This window comes from Xyrauchen texanus, chromosome 8, assembly GCF_025860055.1.
Source record: "Xyrauchen texanus isolate HMW12.3.18 chromosome 8, RBS_HiC_50CHRs, whole genome shotgun sequence".
NCBI classification, from domain to species: Eukaryota; Metazoa; Chordata; class Actinopteri; order Cypriniformes; family Catostomidae; genus Xyrauchen; species Xyrauchen texanus.
This window is the reverse complement of record NC_068283.1, coordinates 42,522,604-42,541,020: the sequence shown is the minus strand read 5'-3', so window position 1 is coordinate 42,541,020 and position 18,417 is coordinate 42,522,604. Positions and strand designations below refer to the sequence as shown.

General features: G+C 37.8%; 2 protein-coding genes across 2 annotated transcripts; one reads left to right on the top strand and one right to left on the bottom strand.

The window, feature by feature from the left end:
- Positions 1–4: 4 nt before the first annotated feature.
- Positions 5–7,268, bottom strand: mif4gdb (MIF4G domain containing b). Its single transcript, XM_052131372.1, has 6 exons — positions 7,207–7,268; positions 4,792–4,874; positions 4,581–4,690; positions 4,227–4,382; positions 3,960–4,052; positions 5–2,349 (listed from the first exon to the last, which is right to left on the bottom strand). The coding sequence occupies exons 2-6, from the start codon at positions 4,871–4,873 to the stop codon at positions 2,122–2,124; spliced, it is 669 nt and encodes a 222-aa protein (XP_051987332.1). The 5' UTR covers position 4,874; positions 7,207–7,268; the 3' UTR covers positions 5–2,121.
- A 6,088-nt stretch (positions 7,269–13,356) lies between these two features.
- Positions 13,357–17,864, top strand: LOC127648184 (uncharacterized). The gene is made up of 2 exons (XM_052132765.1): positions 13,357–14,264; positions 14,413–17,864. Exons 1-2 carry the CDS (start codon positions 13,357–13,359, stop codon positions 15,020–15,022), a joined length of 1,518 nt encoding a protein of 505 aa, XP_051988725.1. The 3' UTR covers positions 15,023–17,864.
- The last annotated feature ends 553 nt before the right edge of the window (positions 17,865–18,417 follow it).

The following is an 18,417-nucleotide window of genomic DNA, read 5'->3' as shown; positions in this document are numbered from 1 at the left end:
CTGATTGTGTTCAATTCTTTATTGAAAAAGGTTTGAGTGGCATCTAGATAATTACACAAGTCTAATCCGGAGCCTGTGGAATAGACCAGCTTATTTGTACACTTTCAAATATAAAATCTGCATCACCAGGATCACTGGGAAGAAATGTTTGTTAGTATTAAAACATATAAAAAATATCATCCCTGAAAGAAGTTTTGTATGTAAATGTTGAACCACAAACAGGCCTGTTGTGCCTCTTGAAAACTAACTTTGGTTTCTATTCACCTTAAAAAATTATCCAATAAAACTGTTGCTTTTCTTTTATTTAAATCTTCATTATGTGTTCAATATTTTATATTCTCTATACGTATTCTCAATTACTGTTTCTATAAAAATAATTTTTCCTCCTGCTAAGGGAAATATAATTTATGTTCGTCAATTTAAGAATAACAGCTAAAGTAAAAGTTATATTTTGGGTTCAATCAGGGGCGAAAATTTCATAAAAATGTTGGGGGGGACAATAAACATAACAATTCTCAAGAGCAATTTTTGAAAGGGGCACCAAGGGTTTTTTTGTTGTTGCCCCGTTTGCATTTGTATTTTATTTCTTAAACAATTATTTTAAGAATATATCATTATATTATTTACAATACACATATTTTAGGGGGGGCTAAAGTAAAAGTTATATTTTGGGTTCAATACAAGTTAAACTCAATTAGCAGCATTTGTGGCATAATGTTGATTACCACAAACAAATTCGTTTCAACTCGTCCCTCCTTATCTTTAAAAAAGCAAAATGGAGGTTACAGTGAGGCACTTACAATGGAAGTGAATGGGGCCAATTTTTAGAGGGTTTAAAGGCAGAAATGTGAAACTTATAATTTTATAAACGCACTTACATTCATTCTTGTTAAAACTTGTGTATTATTGGAGCTGTAAGGTTGTTTAAATCATCATTTTTATGGCCGTCATGGCAACAAAGTTGCAAAATTGGATACAATTATACACAGAAGGTTAATAAGCAGTTTTATCACACTAAAATCATGTTTACATGTATATTGTTTACATCTTGTGGCTATACTTTTGAAACAGTGAGTGTTTTAAGGTTAAAAAATTGGCCCCCATTGACTTCCATTGTAAGTGTCTCACTGGAACCTCCATTTTTGCTTTTTAAAGATAATTTGGGACGAGTCAAATTAAATGTTTTGTGGTAATCAACAATATGCCACAAATGCTGTTGACTGAGCTCCCGGATTCTTCCTTTTAATTAAAACCTGGCTTAATTTACCTGGCTCTTAAAAGCCCTTTGTGACAACTGTCCCAAAAACAGCTGCATTAAATACTTGCTCAAGGAACTCTTTCAGATCATTGTTGTAAATCTGTATATTTCAATTATATTAACTTTACTCCAGCACAGCATGTATAACTAGAAACCAGTGTATTCACTTTCATATTCAGGCTTCGACCAATCAAATTTGATATTTTAGGAGATTAACGAACACTAAAGGAATCATACTGACCACAAACTGCTACATACATTTGGCTACAACTATTGTTTTCTATTTCAGCCAGACATCGGATAGGAAAACATTATCCACATTGTCTTCATATGAATGTGTTGCTTAACCATAAATGGACCGTTTAATTGCGCACACTCACAGGGTGTCCGACTAAGGAATGCTGGGATACATAATGCCTCTGTAACGTTTTAACATGGACAACGGGGATGTTTACACACAGGGTGTGCTCTCTTGCTCCTTATTGTAATGCTTTCAAAAGCCACCAGAAACACACCCCTAACAAAGTTCAAAAACACACCCTTTGAAATCAAGCCCTTCATCTAACCCACATTAAATCATCTACTTCATATTAAATCTCATACCTAGTGAATCACAAAGGCTATGTTCAGAATAGCATAACTTTCTTACTATTTCAGTATGCAAACTCTGCAATGTAGCGTACAGTTATAAAAACAGAAATTCAGGGAGTGCACATGCTGCCCAGTATTGAGTCTAGTATTCCAAATATAGCCAAAGCTGTTCTCTGAGGATAATTATAAAAATAAAGCCTCCACTATTGGGTCCTTTCACCTATTGCAGTTTCTCCTGCCTTCATGTGTCTCTCTCCTGATTGGTGGATTTCTCAGTCCGTCACTTCACTGTAGTAGTACTTCTGAGCCGTGTCGCTGAGAGTCCAACCGCCCGCGCGGAACTCGAGGATTTCGAGCAGGAGCAGGCGACCCATGGAGCTCAGATCCTCCTGCAGGAGAAAACCATCCCTCAGCAGATAAAACAGCTCATCCATCAGCTGCATGTTCATATTCTCCAGCTGATCTCCGATGCGATGTAACTGCAGCATCAGACAGTCCATCTGAGAGAGATCATGAATATTAATTAGGTGATGTACCAATCGTATGTTAGTATGCTCGCCCACTGACTGCATGCACATTCGTTCAGTCCACTGCTAATGCATCAGTTTTCTGCTTGGGGTCTAAATGTCTTTGTATTATGAAACTGACTACAATTATTTCTTTGTTTGTGGCCAAGCACAGTAAAACTCCTAAAATATGATTGTGATGGTTGCAGAGCCCTTGAATGAATTCATGAAAAGTCATGCTCCACTAAAAATCACCATCAGATAAAAGATGAAGAGCTGGGTAATTAATTACAGAAAATGCAAACATTAATTAATAAAACACACACCTAAACCATTTTTTGAGTATCTTACCCAGCATTCATTTTCACACAGTATTTTTGTATTTTAATAATTGTTTTCTGAAAATGTCCTTTAAATGGTCAATATTTCTTCATATAATATGTCATTTAAAGGGATAGTTTGCTCAAAATTAATGAACCATTTACTCCCCTTCATGCCACCCCAGATGTGTACGACTTTCTTTCTTCTGCTGAACACAAATTAAGATTTTTAGAAGAATATTTCAGCTCTGTAGGTCCATATAATACCAGTGAATGGTCACCAGACCTTTAAAGCTCCAAAAAGCACATAAAAGTAATCCATACGACTCCAGTGTTTAAATCCATGTCTTCAGAAGTAATATGATAGGTGTGGGTGAGAAACATCAATATTTAAGTCATTTTTTACTCTAATCTACACTTTCACTTCCAGATTTGAAACTGAAACTAAACAGGCATCACATGTGACTTTCAAATGTAAAAGTGAAAGTGGAGATTTATAGGACAAATTGACTTAAATATTGATTTGTTTCTCACCCACACCTATCATATCACTTCTGAAGACTTGGATTTAAACACTGGAGTCTTATGGATTACTTTTATTTGCTTTTTGGAGCTTTAAACATCTGGTCACCATTCACTTGCTATGGACCTACAGAGCTGAAACATCCTTCTATAAATCTTAATTTGTGTTGTGCAGAAGTAAGTAAGTCACACACATCTGGGTTGGCATTAGGGTGAGTAAATGATGACAGATTTAGCATTTTGGGGTGAACTATCCCTTTAAATGTATTAAATATTTCATCTTATAGTAATTTGAGTAATTTTAGTCAACAAAATTAACTTTGCGTTATATATTGTGATTGTTCACAACACAAGTTACACATTCAGACTAGTGCGCAACCTTGTTCAAGTTCAGCGGTTCATTGGCTTCATTGTCTGTGCAGCTGTTCAGTATGTTGTAATATCATGTTAATGTTGTGGATACAGCTGAATAATGCACATATGTGTTTGAGTAATTAACCCATGAGTTCATGGAGGTGTTCAGCTCTTTCAGAGGGGAAATGCCCAAAATACTGGATTATCTCAAAAATTCTTTATAGATTTTTCTTTCTCTAAAATAAACTGTGTTATTATCTTTATGTTAATACCTTGCAGTATCATTTTGTTCTAGCTCATATATTTGCACCAGTATAAAATAATATTTACATGAGCTGAATTGAATGAGCAATATCTCCCTACCCAGAATCTGCTAATGCTTGAAATGCTCTTAAGAAGAGAAATCACCTCCTCCTCGTTCTTCAGGGCATCAGGCTGTGCCAGTCTCAACAAACAGTCGTACACAGGGTGCACCAGGGCCGTCATGGGCATGTTGTTCACCTGTAGCCGACAGAATAATGTTAAATATTACTTCACATTTCCAATGAAATCGTACATGCACTCCTTTGATTTCAATGATATCTATCCAAATGCCCATTAACTTTTCCATTTCCAGCATGCTTTCCTAGTTATACAATTCTGAAACACGGAAGGCAACCGTTCCCATCTGCTCACCTTGAGGTAGTCAAAGATGTTGCAAATGAAGGACACGAGGCAAACCCACTCCTGAGTGGATCTCTTCCTCGTCTCTTCTCTGGCTTTAAACTCCTGCTGCAGTCGGTTCAGCAGGTTACGCCGAAACACGCTCCCATTGGCCTGTTTGGCCTCTGCCTACATGGGGATTGAGCAGACAAGAGAGGTGTTATATTCCTATTAAAAGCATTTGTCCAAAGAGATTTTAATATCAGACAGAAGAATGGCTGGTAATACTTGCTGAGCATGTTTATGATAAAACTACAAGACAAAAGCTTGATTACGGTGCAGTTTAGTAAGTGCTGCGTTCCTCGTGTATGTAGCGCATTAGTTTACCTGGACTATAGTATAACAGATGCGTCCGGCCTCCCTGCTGAAGACCTGGTCCTTCAGAGACTGTTCCACTATAACACTGGACACTTTCTCCAGATCAACTGAACCTGGGTCTGATAAGCCAAACATATTCTTTTAAAATAATTCACCGACATGTGTGAGCCTCACGTCGTCATGAGCATGCAAACACTGCTGCGAATAAAAGACAACTGACCTTTCAGGGCAGTTTTGAGGAGTTTCTGCGTCTCCGCGTCAAACAACTGGATCTTGTACTCCTCTTTGGACGAGTTCTCCATTCTGTCCATTACAAGGGAAAGACGGAAAATCAAAACAGCATGTAAATATATTCAAAGCTCTTCGGTTCATGTGCGCGGATGCCGTGCCTGTCAACATGTTACAACTGATGTCATAATAATCAACATGTTTCTTTCAAAACTACAGACATTTACATCCGATCAATATTAGATGAGTGATTAATTAGGCCTGTATTACTCCCATTGATATGCTTTACAATTATGTTAACATTAGTTAATGCATTAGGTATCATTAAACATCAATGAACAATGTATATTTTACAGCATTTATTTATCTTTGTTCATTGTTGGTTCATGGTGCATTAAAGGGATAGTTCACCCAAAAATGAAAATTCTCTCATTATTTACTCAACCTCATGCCATCCCAGATGTGTGTGACTTTCTTTCATCTGCTGAACACAAATGATGATTTTTAGAAGAATTTCTCAGCTCTTTTGGTCCATCATGTGCAAGTGAATGGGTGCCAACGATTTTGAAGCTAATAAAATTATATAAATCAGCATAAAAGTAATCCATAAGACTGCAGTGGTTTAATCAATGTCTTCAGAAGTGATATGATAGGTGTGGGTGAGAAACAGATCAATATTCAAGTCCTTTTTTACTGTAAATTCTCCTCACTGCCCAGTGAATCTCCACTTCACATTCTTTATCTTCTGCTTTTGGTGATTCATATTCTTCATGCACATCGCCCCCTACTGGGCAGGGAGAATTATTATTAAAAAAGGACTTAAAGGAGACCTATCATGCACCTTTTTACAAGATGTAATATAAGTCTCTGGTGTTCCCAGAATGTGTCTGTGAAGACTCAGCTCATAATAACACAAGGGTAATTTATTTCACCATGTTATAAATGCCTCTTTTTAGGTGGAATAAACCACAAACATGCTGTTTTCGTGTGTGTCTCTTTAAATGCAAATGAGCTGCGGCTCCCCGCCCCCTTTCAGGAAGAGTTCTGTGCCTTTACAGCTCGTGCTTCGGTTACTACAGCAACAACAAATCAGATCCAATATGACTGACAGCGTAAATACTAGAGTTCATGCATAGATGTATGAACCAGAGTCGGACACTGATGAAGGAGAGACAGGCTCTGATGACGGGAGTACATGAAGACTCTTATGTTCACTTTTACAGCCAACAACAGAACATGTATGATGCTTATGAAGCTAAGACATTATTCTTCTCACTGTATCTGCTCCAGCGTGTAAAAAATGATGGACTCTGTGTGTAGATCACTCGGGACAATAATAGGACGAGGCCTGCTCTAAGAAAACGAAAACCATTCATTTTGACACACTGTTTTGATTAATAGAAATATAAGAAAGAGGAGTGGGTTCACTTTTAATATTGTAAGGTGGTTGTGTAAACACACTGCAGACTCACATGTATGTACAAACACCATGTAAAAGTGAATTTTGCATAAAAGGTCCCCTTTAAATATTGACCCGTTTATCAACCACACCTATCATAGCACTTCAGAAGACATGGATTAAACCACTGGAATCATTGGGATTCTTTTTATGCTGCCTTTATGTGCTTTTTGGAGCTTCAAAGTTCTGGTCACCATTCACTTGCATTGTATGGACCTACAGAGCTGAAATATTCTTCTAAAAATCTTCATTTGTGTTCTGTAGAAGACAGAAAGTCATACATATCTGTGATGGCATGAGGGGCGGGTAAATGATGAGAGAATTTTCATTTTTGGGTGAACTATCCCTTTAAAAGCCACTAAGATCCAGATTTGCTGTTTAAAACATGATTACTCCGCTATTAGATGCTCCATAAAGCAGTTCTTGCTGGCAGTGAAATGTTATTACAAAAACACACACCAAGAACACATTATTGCCATAGTGGCATTCTGCTCTGGTGAAATATGTGCAGTCATCAGTCTGTCTATTCAAAGGGGACAGCAGCTCGTGCGTTAAAGGGATCAACGGATTAGACCATCCCAAACACCAGCGGGTCGATGCACAACTAGTTCAGGATAAATAACTAATAACTACTTATAGTTAACTATCCAAAGAAGACTGGTAAAATCCCTCGGTACTGTCATTTTATAGATAAGGTAGGCTTTAATTTACACATTTGGACTTTCTTTCATTAGTAAACATACACAAACACAGATGGATTAGATATATACGTGCCATTTAGCCAACTCAAACTGATAAAAACAGCTCAGTAAGACAGATCAAACTTCACATAAAGACTACAAGCAACAGATTAAATCATTAAACAGCTTTTGTAACGCCCATAATAACATATCTTTTAACATTTCTTTTTTTTTAATTATTATAAGAATGCAAAAGAAAAACACTTACGTTAAAGTCAGGTGAACTGAACATAAGGAAGTATTCACATTTCTCTCCCCTTCTCCTTTTCCTGTTTGACAATCCTACTGCGGCGAAAGCCTGGCTTATGAATATTAATCACGTAACGTGACGTTCTCCCCGTAGGCCTCACTCATTGGCTGCGAGACAGAAGCTGGGAGGCGGGCTCTAGTGAACTGGCGAATTAGCGAACGGACGTCTCTTGAATATTAATTACGTAAAGTGAATTGACCTGGCATTATAAAGTAATATTAATGAGCCATTTATTTCATATTATTAATATTAAATGAGTTATTGACGTAAATCGACATGCTTTACTTTGACGTACGTTTGTGGACTTATTAAGTCATTCTACTGCTGTAGTAAAGTGAGAAGCTTAAAACAAAAATGGGAATCAAATTTCCACACAACTACAGCTATAGCTGTTGTCTTTTTGTTTTTGCAAATTGCACTAGAAACCTTAGATATGAAATTCAAACAGCAGCCTTTGTCTTGTCCATATGTGTCCACTGGTTCTGAATTTATAGTGTTTTAGACATACATAGTGGCCAAAAGTTTGGAACAGATTTTGCTCTTATGGAAAGAAGTTACTTTTATTCACCAAAGTGGCGTTCAACTGATCACAATGTATAGTCAGGACATTAATAACATGAAAACTTACTATTAACATTTTTTTTTTAAATGTCCAGAACTTCTTAAACTACTTCAAAGAGTTCTCATCAAAAAATCCTCCAGGTGTATCAATGACAGCTTTGCAGATCCTTGTTATTCTATCTGTCAGTTTGTCCAGATACTCAGGTGACCTTTCACCCCACACTTCCTGCAGCACTTGCCATAGATGTGTCGGTCTCATCGGGCACTTCTCACACACCTTACAGTCTAGCTGATCCCACAAAATATCAATGCGGTTCAGATCCATAACACTCTTTTCCAATTATCTGTTGTCCAATGTCTGTGTTTCTTTGCCCACTCGAACCTTTTCTTTTTCAAAAGTGTCTTTTCTTTGCCATTCTTCCCATAAGTCCTCCTGAGTCTTCTCTTTACTGTTGTACATGAAACTGGTGTTGAGCGGGTAGAATTCAATGAAGCTGTCAGCGGAGGACATGTGAGGCGTCTATTTCTCAAACTAGAGACTCTGATGTACTTATCCTCTTGTTTAGTTGCACATCTGGTCTTCCACATCTCTTTCTGTCCTTGTTAGAGACAGTTGTCCTTTGTCTTTGAAGTCTGTAGTTACACCTTTGTGTGAAATCTTCAGTTTTTTGGCAATTTCAAGCATTGTGTTGCCTTCATTCCTCAAAACATTGATTGACTGATGAGTTTCTAGAGAAAACTGTTTCTTTTTGCCATTTTTGACCTAATATTGACCTTAAGACTATTGCATACTGTGGCAACTCAAAAACAAACACAAAAACAATGTTAAGCTTCATTTAATAAACCAAACAGCTTTCAACTGTGTTTGATATAATGGCAAGTGATTTTCTAGTACCAAATTATTCATTTAGCAGGTGTTGGAGTTATGCTGCTGTCTAAAGGACTTTTTTCAAATAGTGATGGTGCTGTTTTTTACATCAGTAATGTCCTGAATATACTTTGTGATCAGTTGAATGCCACTTTGGTGAATTAATGTAGCAATTTCCTTCTGAAAAAGCTAAACATTATTCCAAACTTTTAGCAGATTTTGTCCGTATAGCTGTGATGTAATTGCATTCTTTTAAATGGTATGTTATATAGAGTAAAAACTGATGATGCTTTTTTCATGATTGTAAATGTGTTTGATTAAGTTGGGTTGTAATATCCGAGTCTCTGCAGGCTCAACAACAGAATCAGATACAAACAGTTCTGCATCACAATGCATTTGAGATCTGGTGATGACTGTGAGTGGATGAAGAGAGAAAGACTGTCAACCTGGAATTAACAATAAAGTGAAATAACAATGAATGATCTCAATAACTGATAAATATAAATGTCAGTTCAAGAAATCAGATTTCTGTAATTCTTTATGAGCTTATTCTGCTGTTTTCCCTCATTCTCACAGAAGCAATGCCGCTGTGTTTATCTCCATGGATGAGGATCTACAGAAGAAAGAGGTAAATAGGTTTGGAGAAATGTGAACATCTCTTTTGATCTATGTAAAGAGATAAAAGACATTTTCCCTCTCTGAAATGAAATCCCCTCAAGCAATGTTTTATGTTCCATAACAGCGAAATAGTTGAGAGATAATAAATATCTCTTTGTCAACTTCTTAAATCTTAATATGCAAATTATTATCTGCATAAACCTATGCAAGGTGATTTATACACTTGTGTTTTCAACACTCTCAAATCAGCCAATTTGCTCGATCAATAAAACCAAACCCTTAAAAAATATCAGCTCAGGGTTTTAATTGTAACAAACTAGTGCAGTATTTCCAATGTTTCACGACACTTTTATATCTGCCCGTTCCAATGTTACATAAAACTCGTGAATCAAGATTGAACTCATGAATTGCCTGTTTTGCACCCTCACTCTGTTTTTGGTGTGTAAGAAGTGGTTGCTGTTGCTATTGTGGCTGGGTCATTTCCTGTAAAAAAGCAAATGAGCTTTGGCAAGCTGTGCTCAGTTTCTCAAGAATACACTGCTCATCAGTACATCACAACAATGCAAAATGTCATGAAAATCAACAAATAGATCATTTGAAGTAAAAGACTAAACAGCAAACATCACAACAGAGTAAATGCTCTGCACTTATATAGCACCTTTTTAACCTTAGCGGTTACCAAAGCCTTTACACTGTGCCCCATTCATCCATTCACACACCAATTGCATCAGAGCTGCCATGCAAGGTGCTAGCCTGCCATTGGGAGCAACTTGGGATTCAGTGTCTTGCCCAAGGACACTTTGGCATGTGGAGACATGTGGGCAGGGAATCGAACCGCCAACCCTGCGATTAGCAGCCAACCCGCTCTACCACCTGAGCCACAGCCGCCCCATAAACTATAAACTATAAAACTGCAGTGTTTCAGTGCAATTTCATCAAAGATATACAGTAGGAAGTGTTGCTATCCTACCTCTGTGTGATTATATGGTTAGATTTATCAGTTCTATTTTATTATTTGCAGTAAGCTTTGTTTATCCTGCTGCCCGTGATGCAATTAGATCTAATTTTGGGTCAGAACCCACCAGCTTTAGGAAACTGATTGAAGAAAAGCATATCTCATATAATCTGTGAAAACTTGACTTTGTTTACCAAAGCAAGCTATTTTGTCATTGCAAATATGTGCAAAGTTGTTTTCAGCATGTAGAGCTAATGCTTTAGGTTATTTCCATTCCTGTGAACGTGCAGAACATGTACACCTGTCAAACCCACACATCCTGACCTGGTTCACAGCCGCTGAAAATAAAATAAATCTGTCGAGCTGATCAGCACACTGTGCTTGCATTAGTTTGAATTTGTCATTTAAGCAACAAGCAGCTTCACTTTAATCCAGTCATGTGTTTGACTTTCAGACATGTTTGGATGATTTTCTTTTTTATCTTCAATTTAAAGAAGACTGGAGAAAAGTTCAGTTTTTGAATGAAATAAATAGGTCTTACCTCTGTCTCCATTTGTTGCGTCATATTCTCAACAGTTGCAGTTATTCGGCTGGAATGGAGAGACCAGATGACGTGGATATATTAGTGAGTTTTAAATGGAAACTTTATTTATTTATGTATTTATTCGTGGATTGTGATGCATATCGGCATATCTCATTAAGAAAACCATTCGACTTTTAGAAGATATGGACAATATTTGATTGAACACAAGCCTAACCCTAACCTATCATTTACAGCGATCCATTTTTCAATTCCTGTTTGCATGACTTTTAATTGTTGAATATTGAATGCTTCAGACGGATGCTTTTGAACCGTCTCACAGTCGTAAATAAGGATGGGTATTTTGAGTAATTTTGTTGTCGAGTACTCTGACAAATAAATAAATAAAAACAAGTAATCAATTACTTGAAATCTAGAACGTAAGTTTAAACTTCATCCTTTGAACCAAGTCCTCTGAAGCAATTCAATCACTTTTAATAATGACAGAATATTGTTTTTGGGTGAACCACATCTTTAACTTCATATACAGTATTTTTACTAATCGAATGTTTAAAGCTGAACGACTACTCGATTAATCGATACCTGAGCACATCCCTAGTCATAAATAGCTGTTTCCATCTAAGTTGCAAAATTCGAATTTCCTGTTTGACTGGCTTGTAATGCTAATCACAGACAGCTTGTAAGGCCTAAGTATACTTCAGTTTTCCACTTGCAACTCAGTTTTGCTAGACTCATCTACACATGCTACAGCTGTTGACTGTACTAAAGAATATCACAAAGTAGTCGCTGTTGCATTCATTAACCACATTAGCAATGCTGGACTGGGAAGAGAAATCGGCCCGGGATTTTACATAGCAACTGGCCCAAAAGTTGTTGGGGGGAAGAGTGTTCGTTAACGCGGTGGCTCATTTAAGCTTATCGCGGCCGACGCAGCGGCCCACGCGGTTCTCCCGATGGTCAGTCCACCCTGATCAGTCCCAAAGTGCGACGGTCCACCTGGAAAATGCCCGGTATGCCAGATTACCAGCCCAGCCCTGCACATTAGTATCTGCTTTGTCAAAGGAGTACTTACAAAGGCTAGAGTGCTTGAACATGTGCAAGACATAATGGCATATGGAAAAATGATATCCTTGCCTTTACTGCCCCCTGCTGACATGGCTCATAAGGCACATGCTCTTTAATTTAAACTGCTGTAGTGTTAGGAAGATGTGCACTTTTATCATACATTTTATAAACAGATCAGGGGGCATGATTAATTGTGTTAAAAGTTATTTTTTGGTATAAAAAATATAAATCTAAAGTATAAAATTCCTTTTGAATAGTTACATTTGTTTCCTAAATCACAGGTTTAATATTCTGAATGGTGTCAGTTCCCATAGTGTTGACATCCCTGCAGCATGGCCTGTGCCCAACAATCTGCTGTTGAGTATCTCAAAAATACCAGGAGGAAGCTGGTGGCTCATCTGCAAAACCTTCCTCTGATCATTGAGAGTCTTTGTCAGCAGAAGGTTTTCAATGAACATGAGGTTGATGCTCTCAAAGCAGAAAAGACAGAGTTTGATAAAGCCAGATGTATTTTGGACTGGGTCACTAACAAAGGAGAAATGGCCAGTTATGAGTTACTCAAGATTCTGGATGTTACTCGGAAGAGGACGCTACATTCTGATTTACACTACTGGATCAGCTGTTTTCCCTTTGGGGAAGATGCAAATGTTAACTATTCATTTGGTGAGCATATGAATGAAATAATAATAATAATAAAGGATAGAAACTTAATATTCAATGTAATGTGTTTTTTGCTATTGTCGTTTTAGCCACAAAGCCTTGTGGGAATTACCAAACACAGCTCAAGATGAAAGCAAAGAGTATCCTGAAGAGCCAATGGGTACAGATGAATATCAGTAAATATCCACAACATAGGCTCCATTGTAAAACAGAGGAACATTTCCATTTTATTCCTCTTGTTTTAGAGGCCGACTCCATGGCGGAAACTCCACAATGCAAGATGCAAATGAAAAGCAAAAAGTGCAAAAAGTTGTGGCCCAAAAAGCTGAGAGCTTACATTCCAAGTGAGGAACAGGCACTATCACCAGCTGATCTCCTGAAATCGAAGGATAAGAACATCCTGCTGATTGGAAAACCTGGAATAGGAAAAACTACAGTTGTCCAGCAAATCTTGCATCTGTGGACGGAGAAGGATGAGCGAGAACCAGACTACATGTTTTATTTTGATGACCGTATTTTGTCCCATAGATCCAATATTGTGAATTTGGAATCTCTTTTGTTTGACATGTACTTGAAACCAAAGGAAAAAGACAGAAACGAGGTGTTTCAAGACATTGAGGAAAACTCTGAGAATGTCGTCATAATAATTGATGATATGAAGGATGTGGACGAGAATTCAGTGTTGAAGATGATCATGGACCACGGCCTTCTACCCGAGGCAAAAGTCATAATAACATGCAGATCAGAGGTGGAAGATGAGCCCCTTTCTCAGACTGGCCCACATGGAAAGTGTACGTTCTAGGGTTTGGTGAAGAGTCTATCCGGACTTACTACCAGAAGATGTTGGGTGATGATTCGGATCTTCTAGATGTTGTGTTGAACAATCAAGACCTCTTCAGTCTTAGCCATGTACCAATGTATGCATTCATGGTTGTAGTATCGATTGGTTCAACAAAAGACAAAGATCTCAGCCATTCAAACACAGTCACAGAAATGTATATCCACATTTTTCGTCATGCTTTGAGGAAACATGGAAAGAAAACAATTAGGCAATTAGATCCGTACCTGAAAAGGATCAAAGATCATCTTTTTTCCCTGATGAAAAACGCTTTCAACGCCACAATACAAAAAACTCTCAACCTTCCAGATACAAACAGCGATGAATCTGACATATTTTCAGTTTTTCTGAAAAACATCACGATAAGAGAGTCCCTAACATCTGCAAAGACTTACTGCGCATTTCTCCACAACACAATGCAGGAATTCTTCTCAGCTTTGTGGCTTCTTGGGAATCCAGGCGAAATTGAGAAAGTGCTGCAACTCTGTCAGACTGAGGAGAATAAACACATGAAATATGTTCTTCCTTTTCTAAGCGGACTTCTGGGAGAACACAACATCAAACTCCTCAAGTGTCTCTTCCCCGAGGATCAGATGAAGAAGACGTCTGATTGGTTCATTGAGAAGCTTCTAGACACTTTCCTCCAATCTCAGAGTGAGAGTGACGAAGTTGATGTTCTCTTTGTGTGTCAGTGCTTGTTTGAACTTCAGTCACCTAAAGCTTGCTTGATGTTCCTGGAGAAGATGGACAATCAGCTTGACCCTCAAGAGGATCTGGACCCTCATCAGTGTTGCGCTTTGGCTTATGTGATCAGTCAATCCCAAGATAAAGAGGTTTATTTGAATTTGGAGGACTGTACTATCTCTGACTTTGGGATCAACTTGATTCTCACCTGCTCACCACAGTTTAGGTAAAATACTGTGGAAAAATAAGGCTACCTGTCTTGAGCATTGTATTCTTGGTAATTAATTTGTCTGAGACACAGCAGATAAAACATATTTTGGAGATACAAAAAGTGCAGATAAAACATGTTTTTCTAATTGATTTCTGTATTACAGATTACAGCTTTGGATTGAGCCTTTAAAGCAAATCACATTCTTACTGGAATTCTTCCACAAAGCATCACAGTGGAGGCAGCAGAATGATGGTATTATGACATCACAATGCTGTAGCACCTCTGTTACTCCTAGTTGCAGTAACAAACTAGATCTGACTGATGCACGGCTGAATCTTTACTCGCATGTGAAGGACTTTGAGACTCAAACAGGCAGGAGTTTCCTTCCAGCATTACAGGCAGTTTTCCAGTCAGCACCTGATGCACCTTTCTCACAGAGAAAGAACTCTGCCCTTCTAGATGTGCTAGAACTCCACCCAGAGAAGAAAGCAGTAGAGTTGACTGAGGATGTGTCTGGATGGTTACCTAGCTGCCCAGCAACTGGTCGATTTGTGAGGTCTCCCCTAGAGCTTATCTATATTTTTTCTTTGTTTTTTTTAGGTTTCGTGTTTTTATTAGGTTTCATGTTTTTAGTGGCGTTGCTTTTAAAGGAGATGAATGTAGAGATGCAACTTCTCTGTCGATTTTTTTCATTTGTTTTATTATATGTCACTGGAGAGGCTGTTCCGAGAGTCAGAAATGTTCGAAACGATCAACTTTTTCTAAAAACATAAAAAAGTGCCCCACCAAAGACTGCCCCTGCAGAAAGTGAAGTGATGAGTTGAGCCTGATCGCATTAAAATGATGTGACTGTGGCAACATTTTTGCAAGAAATTATATTATATGGTTCACTACACGTCATGGAGGTTGCGAGGTGAAATGTCCACTGTGTGCTGCTGAAAGTGAGTTAAATAAAGTTCTCTGTCCAGTTTTAAATAAACAAAACGGACCTCCCTACCCTATTGTGATGGGAAGATTGGATAATTTTACTGACTTTGATCTTTGAGTCTCATTCAGCAAAAAATCTCAAGTCATTTCATTCATTTGAGCAGAATTAAATTCAAATGTTAAATTTTCTAAATTTTCACCTCGCGTATATGGCTGTCACATGACATAAGAATGAATGACTCGGTCAAGATGACTCAGGAGGTGAAATAATAATTTCTGTTTCCTGTGTGTGTGCATAGCATATACGGCTATTAAGCAACAAAAGAATGAACGACTCGGACCAAATAATTTATGTTTCCCGTACAGCGCCTATGCGGTTTTCACGTAACAAACGAACGGAGGTTGCGCAAAGCGCATGCGCAGCCAACACAAAATGAACAAATCACTCTCTGAGACTACCAGTTCTTCCGAGTCACATAAAAGATTCGTTCAAAATGAACAAATCATTCATGAACGACCCATCACTACTACCCTTAACTTTAAACCTAAACCTAACTGATAGTGTCAGAAAAAGCCAATTTTACGTGAAAAATTAAATTGCTGTAGCAACCACATCATTTTGTGTTACTTCTACTACACTTGCTCTTCAGGACTCATATTCCAGTCCTTTGCATGCAAGTGCATCGCTCTATCAGTTGAGCTACCGCGCAATTTGAACACACATAAACAAGCTAGTAAATGTAGTTGGTTATAATGAAAATGTTAAAACGTACATATTAAAATAATAATTGATCTATTGTCACACATTATACATACATTTTTGCACATATACTGTGACATTTTTTTTTTTTCACATATCCCAGCTGGGGTCAGAGTGCAGGGTCAGCCATGATACAGCACCCCCGGAACAGATAGGGTCAAGGGCACAACAGTGGTGTCTTGGCAGTGTTGGGGCTTGACCCCCAACCTTCTAGCCAGTAACCCAGAGCCTTAACCACTGAGCCACCACTGCCCATATTGCCTCACAAGTCATGCGCTATGGTAAAAGTGTTTAGGTAATCTGCCATTTTACGCGTGAAGGGAATAAAAGTAATTGTTGTAACAGGAGTGGTGTGGTGTAGTGGGCTAATGCACACAACTGTTAATCAGAAGGTTGCTGGTTCGATCTCCACAGCCACCACCATTGTGCCCTTGAGCAAGGCACTTAACTCCAGGTTGCTCCGGGGGGATTGTCCCTGTAATAATTGCACTGTAAGTCGCTTTGGATAAAAGCGTCTGCCAAATGCATGAATGTAAATGTAACAACACTAGTGTTCATTTCACCACAAAAATGCAGCGATACTTTCAATAAGCCACATATAAATAATTTAGCAAAAATGTATATTTAGTAGTTCTAGCGCCGTTTTGTGGTCCGTTCTGCATAACGCGACGGCTCATTTTTGCTTATCACGGCCCAGTCGGCCCATTTCACGGACAAACCACTGGCCCGCTCTGGCCAGTCCACCAAAGATCGGACCCAAAGTGCGTCGGCCCATCGGGAAAATGCCTGATATGCCAGATTGCCAGTCCAGCCCTGTCCCCAACACTTTTTGAAATAGCTTTTGTCAGGTATAAACTCCTTTCCAGAGTAAACAACAACAAAAAAATACAAACAAACGTGTCCCCTCTAATGCGCAGATGCAATCTTGGTTTATTCAAATAAAAAAATATATTAAGGGAGATATAAGAACCCGGGATCCCTTGTTTGTAGAACAAAAATATTCCAGACATCCACACCATTTCGAAACCAATTAAAATATATGTTGCTCTATACATTTATCTACAAGGAGTGGAAAATGTAGGAATGACATTTTCAAAATAAATGTCAAATGTTCATTTGAAGACTTGATTTGGTCAGCAAAAAGTTCAAATGTTTTTTTTTTTTCTTCTTATATTTGTAATTATAATGTCATTGTTTACATTTCAGTTTTGACTCCCCTACAGAAATAATCTCTAGATCAGCGTTTCCCAAACCGGGTTTCTGCGGCCGTCTAGCGAGATCAGGGGTGCCGTGTGAAAAATCCTTCAAGCATTCCTAAAATTCAAAAATGCATAAAACATTTAAAAAAACAGAATATCATTCATTACTCTATAGTAACAAATAATAATAACAATGTTTCTCTCTCACTCGTGCGAAGCCCATTGGATGCTCGACGAGTGCTAGTGAGGCAAGGAAACGCAAATGAGCGTTAAAATAAAACAAAAGGTTCTTTTGTATAATAAATTAAGATGTCTACACCGCAAGCACACAACATTGAAGCGATCTAGTTTTGCCTCGTCACATCATGTTGCTCTCTCATAGTACAGCATCTTTGACAAGACAGAAAGAATTAGCAAACGTTCTTTGTGTTGTGGAGCAGCTGCAGGGTGAAGAGAAACTTTAAACAATCTGATTATCGTCTTAAACATCTGAAACATCTCTCATCTCCATCTGACATATACAAGTATTTCCTTTGCCTTGTGAATCAACCATTTTAATAATAAAAGTAATGCTTTACATACTATAAATACTATATTTTCAGTACATTTTGTCTTCACATCTTTAAACTGAAGAGAGTTGACTCATTTAAACAGATACCATTGAACTTTTTAAGGGTTTTTTAATGTTTTTGCAAACCCATATGACTTTCTTTTATCCATGGAGCTCAAAAAGGAGATGTTAGGCAAAGTGTTAGTCTCAGTCACTATTGACTTTCATTGTATGAAACAAAAGATGAAGGAAAGTGAATGGTGACTGAGACTAACATTCTGCTTAACTTATGGTCGGGTGATCATGATATATTTGTAACGTTTTTGGGTGAAATACATTATAATGACTTGTAAAACATTTTTAAGCATCCTAATAAATAAGTCCTAACACATTTATGCACATTTCAATACATGCATGCACATAAATATACAGCACAGTATGTATGTTTAAGCTGAGCATTTTTAAGCCACAATAAACTACATTTTCTCCAAGCAATGATTACATATAGGCAAAAAAATATGCTTCTTTTGAAGGATGTTTTATTTGTGTTTTTATCTGATTTCATGCATTTAACTGGCCCCTGTTTCATATCAAGAAAGTAGACTAATGACTCCAGTTAGCTCAAGTAAAACAGGAGATGCCGTGATTAAAGACGAGATAACTTTAACTGAAGTGCTTTATTAGACGCATACAAAGAACACTCAAATCTGTAACGACTTGTAACAGAAGCCA

What these genes read in the sequence shown, in the direction of transcription:
- LOC127648184 (XM_052132765.1), top strand. Translation starts at nt 13,357, where the DNA reads ATGTTGGGTGATGATTCGGATCTTCTAGATGTTGTGTTGAACAATCAA. An exon ending in ACCTGCTCACCACAGTTTAG is followed by an intron (nt 14,265 to 14,412) that starts GTAAAATACTGT and finishes TCTGTATTACAG; the next exon opens with ATTACAGCTTTGGATTGAGC.
- mif4gdb (XM_052131372.1), bottom strand. Translation starts at nt 4,873, where the DNA reads ATGGAGAACTCGTCCAAAGAGGAGTACAAGATCCAGTTGTTTGACGCG. An exon ending in CCTCAAAACTGCCCTGAAAG is followed by an intron (nt 4,691 to 4,791) that starts GTCAGTTGTCTT and finishes TTGGCTTATCAG; the next exon opens with ACCCAGGTTCAGTTGATCTG. An exon ending in ACATCTTTGACTACCTCAAG is followed by an intron (nt 4,053 to 4,226) that starts GTGAGCAGATGG and finishes TGTCGGCTACAG; the next exon opens with GTGAACAACATGCCCATGAC.